Source organism: Mus caroli, chromosome 16 (assembly GCF_900094665.2).
Source record: "Mus caroli chromosome 16, CAROLI_EIJ_v1.1, whole genome shotgun sequence".
Classification (NCBI taxonomy): Eukaryota; Metazoa; Chordata; class Mammalia; order Rodentia; family Muridae; genus Mus; species Mus caroli.
In genome coordinates, this window is record NC_034585.1 from 11,087,144 (window position 1) to 11,098,480 (window position 11,337).

Sequence of the window (11,337 nt, forward strand, 5' to 3'; positions counted from 1 at the left end):
CCAGGGGAAGCAAGCCAGTAAAGTACATCCCTCCATGGCTTCTGCATCAGCTCCTGTTTTCTGACCTGCTTGAGTTCCAGTTCTGACTTCTTTTGGTGATGAACAACCATATGGAAGTGTAAGCTGAATAAACCCTTTCCTCCCCAACTTGCTTCTTGGTCATGATGTTTGTGCAGGAATAAAAACCCTGACTAAGACACTTACTTATTAATGTCCTAGTAAATTTCTGTTTCTAGAGCTATACCCCTTTCATTTTTTATTGAATATTTTCCTTATTTACATTTCAAATGTTATCCCCTTTCACAGTCCCCCCCCCGAAACCCTATCCCATCCCCCATTCCCCTGCTTATATGAGGGTGTTACCTACCTACCCACTCCCACCTCCCCTCCATGACAGTCCCCTACACTGGGGCATCCAGCCTTCACAGGGCTAAGGGACTCTTCTCTCATTGATGCTCAATAAGGCCATCCTCTGCTACCTATATGGCTGGAGCCATGGGTCCCTCCATATGTACTCTTTGGTTGGTGGTTTGGTCTCTGGGAGCTCTGGAGTAGCTGGTTGATTGATACTGTTCTTCCTATGGGGCTGCAAACCCCTTCAGCCCCTTCAGTCCTTGCTCTGACATTGGGGACCCCATGCTCAGTCCAGTGGTTGGCTATGAGCATTCTCCTCTGTATTTGTCAGGCTCTGGCAGAGCCTCTCAGGAGGCAGCTATATCAGGCTCCTGTCATGAAGCACTTATTGGCATCCACAATAGTGTCTGTGTCTGGATTTGGTGTGTGTCTATGCGATGGATCTCCAGGTTGGGCAGTTTCTGGATAGCTTTCCTGTAAGTCTCTGCTCCACATTTTGTATTTGCTCCCATGAGTATTTTGTCCCCCCATCTGAGAAGCACCAAAGCACCTATACTTTGGTATTTCTTCTTCTTGAAGCATCTGCTGTCGCCTGAGTTTTTAATCTTAGCCATTCTGACTGGTGTGAGGTGGAATCTCAGGGTTGTTTTGATTTGCATTTCCCTGATGATTTAGAATGTTGAACATTTTTTCAAGTGCTTCTCAGCCCTTCCATATTCCTCAGTTGAGAATTCTTTGTTTAGCTTTGTACCCATTTTTTAATGGGGTTATTTGAATTTCTGGAGTTCAGCTTCTTGAGCTCTTTGTATATATTAGATATTAGTCCCCTATCAGATTCAGGATTGGTAAAAATTCTTTCCCAATCTGTTTGTGGCCTTTTTGTTTTATTGACAGTATGTTTTGCCCTACAGAAGCTTTGCAATTTTTTGAGGTCCCATTTGTTGATTCTTGATCTTACAGCACAGGCCATTGTTGTTCTGTTTAGGATTTTTTCCCCTGTGCCCATATCTTTGAGGGTTTCCCCCACTTTCTCCAATATAAATTTCAGTGTCTCTGGTTTTATGTGGAGTTCTTTGATCCGCTTGGGCTTTGTACAAGGACATAAGAATGGATCAATTCTCATTTTTCTACATGATAATGACCAGTTGTGCCAGCACCTTTTGTTGAAAATGCTGTTTTTTTCCCCCCACTGGATGTTTTTAGCTCCTTTGTGACCATAGGTGTGTGGGTTCATTTCTGGGTCTTCAATTCTATTTTAAACATGTCTTTCTACCAATACCATGCAGTTTTTACCACTATTGTTATGTAGTACAACTTGATGTCAGGGATGGTCATTCCCCTAGAAGTCCTTTTTTTGTTTAGAGTAGTTTTCAATATCCTGAGTTTTTGTTATTCTAAATGAATTTGCAAATTCTTCTTTCTAATTCTATGAAGAATTTAGTTGGAATTTTGATGGAGATTGCATTGAATCTGTAGATTGTTTTTGGCAAGATGGCCATTTTTACTGTACTAATCCTGCCAATCCATGAGCATGGGAGATCTTTCCATCTTCTGTGATCTTTGATTTCTTTCTTCAGAGACTTGAAATTCTTGGCATACAGATCTTTTACTTGCTTGGTTAGAGTCACACCAAGTTATTTTATATTATTTGTGACTATTGTGAAGGGTGTTGTTTCCCTAATTTCTTTCTCAAGCCTGTTTATCCTTTGAGTATAGGAAGGCTACTGATTTGTTTGAGTTAATTTCATATCTAGTCAATTTGCTGAAGTTGCGTATCAGGTTTAGGAGTTCTCTGGTATAATTTTTGGGGTCACTGAAGTATACTATTGTACCATCTGCAAGTAGTGATATTTTGACTTCTTCCATTTCAATTTTTATCCCTTTGACCTCCTTTTGTTGTCTTATTGCTCTGGCTAAGATTTTGAGTATATATTGATTAGGAAGGGAGAGCGGGGACAGCCTTGTCTAGTCCCTTATTTTAGTGGCATTGCTTAAAGTTTCTCTCCATTTAGTTTGATGTTGGCTACTGTTTTGCTGTATATTGCTTTTACTATGTTTAGGTATGGGCCTTGAATTCCTGATATTTCCAAGACTTTTATCATAAAGGGGTGTTGAATTTTGTCACATGCTTTTTCATGAACTAAATGATCATGTAGTTTTTTTTTTCTTTGATTTTGTGTACATAGTGGACTACATTGATGCATTTCCATATATTGAACCATCCCTGCATCCCTGGGATGAAGTCTACTTGATCATGATGGATAATCATTTTGATGTGTTCTTTGATTCGGTTTGCAATAATTTTATTGAGAATTTTTTCATCAATATTTATAGGTGAAATTGTTCTGAAGTTCTTTTTCTTTGTCGAGTTTTTTTTATGGTTTAGGTATCAGTGTAATTGTGGCTTCATAGAGCGAATTGGTTAGTGTTTTTTCTGTTTCTATTTTGTGGAAAAGTTTGAAGAATATTGGTATTATGTCATCTTTGAGGTCTGATAGTATTTTACACTAAAACCCAACTCGTCCTGGTTTTTTTTTTTGTTTGTTTGTTTGTTTTTGTTTTTGTTTTTTGGAAGACTATTAATGACTATTTCTTTAGGGGTTATGGGACTTTTTAGATGGTTTATTTGATCCTGACTTAGCTTTGGTACCTGGTATCTGTCTAGAAAGTTGTTCATTTCATCTAGATTTTCCAATTTTGTTGAGTATAGGCTTTTGTAGTAGAATATGATGATTTTTTAAAATTCTCTCGATTTCCATTGTTATGTCTCTCTTTTCCTTTCTGATTTTATTAATTTGGATACTTTCTCTGTGCCCTCTGGTTAATCTAGCTAGAGGTTTATCTATTTTGTTGATTTTCTCAAAGAACCAGCTCTTTATTTTGATTCTTTGTATAGTTCTTTTTGTTTCTATTTGGTTGATTTCATCCCTTAGTTCGATTATTTCCTGCTGTCTACTCTTCTTAGATTTATTTACTTCTTTTTGTTTCAGAGATTTCATGTGTCCTGTCAAGTTGCTAGTGTATCTTCTCTCCAGTTTCTTTTTGGAGGTACTCAGAAGTATGAATTGTCCTCTTAGCACCGTTTTCATGTGTCACATAAGTTTGGGTATATTGTACCTTCATTTTCATTAAATTCTAAAAAGTCTTTAATTTCTGTCTTTATTTCTTCCTTGACCAAGTTATCATTGAGTAGGGCATTGTTCAGCTTCCATGTGTATGTGGGCTTTCCATTGTTTTTGTTGCTATTGAAGACCAGCCTTAGTCTGTGGTGATCTGATAGAATGCATGGGATAATTTTAGTCTTTTTGTATCTCTTGAGGCCTGTTTTGTGACCAATTATATGGTCAGTTTTGGAGAAAGTACCATGAGGTGCTGAGAAGAAGGCATATTCTTTTGTTTTAGGATAAAATGTTCTATAGATATCTGTTAAATCCATTTGGTTCATAACATCTGTTAATTTTACCATGTCTTTGTCCATTTCTGTTTCCATGATCTGTCTATTGCTGAGAGTGGGGTGTTGCAGTCTCCCAATATTATTGTGTGAGGTGCATTGTATTCTTGATATTCAGTAAAGTTTCTTTTATGACTGTGGGTGCCCTTGCATTTGGAGCATGGATATTAAGAAATGAGTGTCCATGTTGGTGGATTTTTCCTTTGACATGTATGAAATGTCTTTTCTTAATTTTTTTTGATAACTTTTGGTTAAAAGTCAATTTTATTCGATATTGGAATGGCTACTCCAGCTTGTTTCTTGGGACCATTTGCTTAGAAAAAAATTTTTCTGCCCTTTACTTTGTGGTAGTGTCTGTCTTTGTCACTGAGGTGGGTTTCCTGTATGCAGCAAAATGCTGGGTTCTGTTTACATATCCAGTCTGTCAGTCTGTTTTTTTTATTGGAGAATTGAATCCATTTGTGTTAGGAGATATTAAGTAAAAGTGATTGTTGATTTCTGTTATTTTTGTTGTTAGATATGGAACTATGTTTGTGTTGTTTTCTTCTTTTGGGTTTGTTGAAAGAAGATTACTTTGCCTTCCCTAGGGTGTAGTTTCCCTCCTTGTGTTGGAGTTTTCCATCTCTTATTCTTTGTAGAGCTGTGGCTCTGGAATGATATTGCATAAATTTGTTTTTGTCGTGGAGTATATTAGTTTCTCCATCTATGTTAATTGAGAGTTTTGTTGGGTGTAGTATCCTGTGCTAGCATTTGTGTTCTTTAGGGTCTGTATGACATCTGCCCAGCATCTTCTGGCTTTTATTGTCTCTGGTGAGATGTCTGGTTAATTCTAATTGGTTGTGGCTCTTTATGTTACTTGACATTTTTATCTTACCGCTTTTAATATTCTTTCTTTGTTTTGTGCATTTGGTGTTTTGATTTTTATGTTTTGGGAGGAATTTCTTTTCTGGTCCTGTCTATTTGGAGGTCTGTAGGCTTCTTTGACCTAGCCCACTCAGTCAGTCAACAGGTGTCCCGGGGCTGGAGTGAGGATTTAAATGAAATCAGACAATTAGACATTGTAGCATGACCCCAGTCAATTGTGAGACTGAAGGCAGTTTTATCTTTCCCAATCTGCTTTTATACCATTTTAATTACATGCAAGTATCAAGGGCAAGTAATATAATATGGAACTAGCAAAGCAATAAGCAAAGTCCCTTAATTACTCCTATGGCAGTTGTTTCCAAGGACTTGTCAGGATGACCAAAATATCTGAGCCCACTTCCTTGTCCAAACACAAAATCTTGCCTGAAGTCTACTTCTTTTATTCTACCACAAGACTAAAATTCCTGCCTCAACCTACTTCCCTAGTATAGCCTAAAGATAGATTCTTGCCTGAACTTACTTCCTTGTCATGGCCTAATGTCAGATTCTTGCCAAGCAGCACCCCAAAAGGCTCAAACACATGCATGCATGTTCATGGGCATCTCTTTCTTTAGGTAAGGGAAGTTTTCTTCTATAATTTGTTGAACATGTTTCCTGGACCTTTAATTTGGGAATCTTTGCTCTCTTCTATACCTATTATCCTTAGGTTTGGTCATTTCATTGTGTCCTAGATTTCCTGGATGTTTTGGGGCAGGAGCTTTTTGCATTTTGCATTTTCATTGACTGTTGTTTCAATGTTTTTATGGCATCTTCTGCACCTGAGATTCTCTCTCCTTTCTTGTATTCTGTTGGTGATCCTGGCATCTATGACTCCTGGTCTCTTTCCTAGGTTTTCTATCTCCAGTGTTCTCTCCCTTTATGGTTTCTTTATTGTTTCTACTTCCATTTTTAGATCCTGGATGGTTTTGTTCAGTTCCTTCATCAGTTTGGTTGTGTTTTTCTATAAGTCTTTAAGGGATTTTTGTGTTTCCTCTTTAAGGTCTTCTAGCTCTTTACCTGTGTTCTCTTGTATTTCTTTAAGGGAGTTATTTATGTCCTTCTTAAATTTCTTTATCGTCATCTTGAGATGTGATTTTTAAATCAGAGTCTTGCTTTTCTGGTGTGATGGAGTATCCAGGACTTGCTCTGGTGGGAAAATCAGGTTCTAATTATGCCAAGTAACATTGGTTTCTGTTACTTATGTTCTTACATTTGCCTCTTGCTATTTGGTTATCTCTAATGGTACCTGCCCTTGGTGTCTCTGACTGGAGCCTGTCCCTTCTGTGATCCAGGTTGTGCCACAACTCTTCAGTGTCTAAATGTCTCTGTGATCCTGTGATTCTGGGATTTTGTGATCCTGAGATCCTGGGTATGTTCGAGCTCCTGAGAGTTAAGCTACTTCTGGGATCCTGAAATCCTGGTGTGACCAAGTTCCTGAGATCCTTTGATCCTATGATCCTGGGCATGTTAAAGCTCTTGAGAGTTGAGTTTCTTCTGGGTGTTGTGGGACTGGGTATGGAGCTAGTTCCCAAGGCCTGCTCACTATTAGAAGATATGTCCCTATTGGAGTAGGTGTGGCCCTGTTTCAGTAGGTGTGTCACTGTGAGTGTGGGCTTTAAGACCCTCATCCTAGCTGCCTGGAAGTCAGTATTCTGCTTGCAGTCTTCAGATGTAGAATTCTCATCTCCTCCTGGACCATGCCTGCCTGGATGATGCCTTGATGATATTGGAATGAATATCTCAATCTGTAAGCCAGCCCCAGTTAAATGATGTCTTTTAAGAGTTGCCTTGGTCATAATGTCTGTTCACAGCAGTAAAACCCTAACTAAGACAGAAGTTGGTACCAGGGACTGGGGTATTTCTGTGATAGACCTGACTATGCTTTGTTTAGAAGAATGTGGATTTGGGGACTTTGGATTTTGAAAGCAGTGGAATGCTTTAAACAGGGCTTAATGAGTTATCCTAGTGTGAATATGGAAGACTTTGTTACTGAGAGTGAGGTTGAATTATGCAGAACTGGTCCAAGAGGTTTTAGTGGAGAATTTCAATATGTGGCCAAGAGACTGCTTTTGTGGTATTTTGGTGAAGAACATGGATAATTTTTGCCCTTGTCTGAGGAGTCTGCCTGAGGCTAAGGTGAAGAGACTCAGATTAATTTCACTGACAAAGGAAGTCTTAAAACAGCAGGGTGTAAATTCTGTTGTATGGTTACTAAGTTCATTCTTATAAAGAACATTTCAATGAAAGGAACAAAATGAGTTTTAATGAAAAGGAGCAACATGAGAAAGGAAAAATATAAATTGTATGGTTTGAGTATTAAAGGGGCACCAGGAAGGGAAATGGAGCTAGATCCTGTGTTCAAGGATACTAAATTGAATTATGGGAGTAGTGACCTTGGGGCAAGATTCTGAGACAGAGCAAGCTCTAGGTGAAGAAAAGCTTAAATCCAGGCATGGTGGTACACAACCTTAATCTCAGGAGACAAGCATGCAGATCCCTGAGATCAAGGTCAATCTACAGAGTAAGGTCCAGGACAGCCAAGTTTAGGCAGTGAAGGAGTTGGAAAAGAGGAAGCTAGTGATACTGTAATAGAACCAGGAGGCCATGTTCCAGGTCCTGCAAGAAGGAGAACTCGGCAGGTTCAGCCATGTAGCTCTGGCCATATAGACAAGAGGAGAAAAAAAAAAAAACAAAAAACTACTGGGATAATTGATGCTGGTTAAGTGGAACTAAGAAATTAGCAGTGATTAAGAAGAGACCAGCATCACTGAGGTGAAAAATTCTGGGAAGTCTTTTCTGAAAGAACAAAGATGTTGTGTTCCTTAGATAGTCAAGATTGAAACCTGTGCTGCAGCTGTACTTGGTAATGTGTAAGACTCACCCAGGTGGTACTGGTTTTGAAGGCATGAAGGGGTCATGAAGAGCAGCTGAGACTTGGCACTTTGAGAGGCCTTGGAAGGACATTGGTGAAGGTACAATCCCAGTTCCAGTTGACAGTTCAGGACAGAAGAGATCATGCAAAGGAGTTGAGACTTGGCACCATGAAGAGAGCCTGTGAGAGATTATTGGTGAAGCCTAGTTGCAGCAGAAGACTCCAGTGTTTTGGAGATGCTAGTGCCATGAGATGATCACCAAGAACAGCAGCAGCTGTGAAGTTGGTTAACCTAAGCTTAGAGTGCTACAGAGAGTAGAGCTGGAGAAGTGAAGCCAGCTCTTCAGAGGAACACAGAAGATCATGTGTGGATCGCAGACATTGAAACAAGAAGTTGTAACATTGAAGTTGCCTTGGAGACCCCAAGATGTTTGAGATGCCAGAGCTGTGGACTATCTGCTGAGGAAAGCTGCTAAAAGAGATTAGAACCAGCCCAGCAGAAAGTAGTTTGTTACAATCAACAAAGATGAAAAGGGAAGTTGGATATCTGAAGAGTGCTTTGACATCAGACATGGAGATGCGAGTTTGGAGTCCCCTCCACCCCTTACCCCGTGATTTTCCTGTCTTGCTTTGGAGATTAGAATTAAGTGTTTTGATAAATCTCAGAAGAGAACTTGAACTTTGGACTTTTAATATTGTTGAGACTGCTATAGTCTATGGGGCTTCGTAAGTTGAATTTTGCATTATGCTATGTTTAGATATGACCCCCCATAGACTCATATGTTTGAACAAGACTATGGAGGCCAGAGAGTAGATTGTGATAGATTGTATATGCTCAGCTCAGGGAGTGGGCTGTAAGCCAGCCTCAATTTTGTCTTTGTCATGGTGTCTGTTCACAGCAGTAAAACCCTAACTAAGACAAATTCCTTGTGTCTAATTATTCTATTGGGGGTCCTGAAGTTCAAACCCATGAAAGAAACTTATATCAAAAGCAGCATGTGTCAGAAATGGAATTTGTACTCTAGCTCTAGTTGTAGAGGAGGTGGTCTCTTTATTTATTCACAGGTATGTGGATATTTAGTAATAAAATAGGAGAGCACAAGTAGCAAGGCTCAGGGAGGAGGGTGAATGTGGAAATAGTAAGTTAATCTAGTAAGGGAAGATGGAAATGAATTTACAGTGGATAGTAGGGATTGAAGAACACTAGTTTGGGCAGTAGTGAGGGTTTTAGAGAATTGATAAAAATAACAGAATGTATGACAGATTTGACAGTGATAATACTAAAATTCAGATTTAGAGACACTAAAATTATTGGAAAAACTTTTTAAAATAAAAAAATTGTAGACTCCTGAAAATGCTGTTGCTGTTTAGACTGACTAATTGGAGGACCTGAAAATATCAAGGTATCTCTTAAAAAGTACCAGTTTGGGGCTGAGGAGAGAGACCTGTTAATGAAGTGAGTTTTTATAAACAGAAGATACTGAGTTTGATCTCTGCACACAAATAAAAACACAGTCATGATTGCATCTGCTGTGTCTATCCATCATTGAGGAGGCAGAGTTACGATTATCCCTTATGACTTGCTGAAAAACCAACCTAGAAGAATTGATTTGTCTCCTGTTTTAGTGAGACATTGTGTGGTAGATGTAGATGGAATCCAAGGAGGAAGAACATTGATGTCTCCTGTCTTAAACACACACACATTTGAATCCCTTAAAGGGGTCTCTGTAGCAGGTATACTGTGTTATTTTATATTCTTTTATCAATTTATATAAATAAGGCACTTAATCTTTATTGAGGTGTAAACATATAGGACATACAGAGCTTAGTTTTCAAACAGTGTTAGGCATTGGAGGAGACACAGTCAATTTTCTATCATTTTAAGCAATGGATTCATTTCAGTTTAGGTAGCAAACATATTTACTTGTTAGGAAAATTATCAGTTCAAACTTTAAGACAAATAATTTATACAAGCAGAAGTCAATACATTGACAATTGATCTCTCTCTCTCTCTCTCTGTGCATGTGTATGTGTTGCATATGTTAAATATATTTGTGTGCAAGCTTGGAGGTAAGAGTAGGATATTGGTGTCTTGTTCTAACAATCTCTACCTTTTCCAATTGATATAAGGTGTCTCACTGAACCTGGAGCTTTACTTGAAGTCAAAAAGTCCCCATTATACCTCTGTCTGTGCACCAACAGTACTGGGGTTACAAGAACATACCCAAGTGATTATGCATATGCTGAGGATTCAAACCCAGGTTGTGTGTGGGCAGTAAGCACTTATCTTTTTTGAGCCATTTCTTAGGACAATGAGTTTTTAAAAAATAGATTAGGAATTAGACTTTATTGAATGTTTTATACATTGAAATAAGCTAAAGCTCACAAAGAGAACCAAAAGCTTTAAAACACTTGTTAATTTTGAATTATATGAATGTGAAAATATCACTCAATATATAGGTAATGGATATTTCACCAGAGTTGATCAAATGACCAAACCTACCAATTACTATATATTTTTATTCTAAAGGCTCCCTGACAAACCTGACCCTGATATTCCTGGGCCTACAATAGAGGACAATGACATTATGTCTATTATAAAGGTAAATACTAGTTTGTTAAATTTATTTTCTTACAAATTTTCTTAAAATTAGAGTAGTCTACCTATCTCAGTTTTATATGGGAAGGTGGTCAGAGAAAATCATTTGTAGATGTGAAACTTTTATAAATTCCAAATGATCAGTACAATCTTGCAGCTAGTGGTAGCTAAATAAGAGAATAGCCAGTAAACACATAGTGAGTGGAAGATTGAGTACAGTTCTTCAACAAAAGACTATCTCTGATGTTTTGACAAAGGTGGTTTGCAGAAATAAATACACATTAGAGTTAATACAGTTTAATGAGTCCAGTTATTTTAATGATCCAGGGATTTCCCAGGAACCTTTACCTTCAGCATAAATATAAGTAGGTTTTTTTTCTTCACTTGGACACTCCTATTTCAGTATCATATATGAGAGCTTCACCTCTATTTCCATCTTTCCAGCTATATTTAGATTAACAAAAATTGTGGAAATTTAGCTATTTGTAATCTCTTAAGTAGCACTATAAAACATTTGCAATGTGTTTTGTACTTGGTTCTACTGAGATTATGTTTAAAACTCTTCATCCAGTTAAACAACTTCTTTAATTAGTCATCCATTTTGGAATTGGTGATTCATACACTATATTAACATTTTAATTTTTGATATTTTTTGTTTTGCATTTTGAGATATTATAAACTTACTATTTGTGCCACATTTTAGGATTTGAATTATTAGAAGGCTTTTATTTAGATAATACATATTCACTTTAAAGTGACTTAAAACCATGAGCTGCTAAAGATGTTTGTCACCTGAATCCCAAAGTGGGAGTTTATCTGAATTGTAAGTTGTATTTTTAATGATTTTTGAATGTGGACAAATAGATTTCTAAACCAGTTTCACAGGTGCTATGATATGGACAACAGTAGTAATTAAATCACTGATGAATTATTTAAAGAAACATATAAGTGGAAAATAATGTTCATTTATGCTTCACAATCATGAAAAAAGACAAAGATTGATAAAAATGGATATTAATAATCATCTTATACAGGGTTTGGAAGTTTTGAAACATAATGAATTAAGTTTAGTCCAAACTAAAATGACAAGGCCAAGATTCTTAGTTCATAATTTTCTTGTATTCTAGGCTAGCATAAATATTTTAATTCTTAATGATG

The 11,337-nt window shown here is 37.5% G+C and overlaps 1 protein-coding gene across 1 annotated transcript in view; it reads left to right on the forward strand.

Moving 5' to 3' along the window:
- LOC110312009 (putative ankyrin repeat domain-containing protein 26-like protein) overlaps nucleotides 1–10,638 on the forward strand; it is an 82,191-nt gene extending 71,553 nt beyond the window's left edge. The window contains exons 11-12 of the mRNA XM_021185572.1: nucleotides 10,111–10,183; nucleotides 10,624–10,638. Coding sequence (XP_021041231.1) covers nucleotides 10,111–10,183; nucleotides 10,624–10,638 — 88 coding nt within the window. The remainder of the gene's footprint in view (nucleotides 1–10,110; nucleotides 10,184–10,623) is intronic.
- Nucleotides 10,639–11,337: the final 699 nt, after the last annotated feature.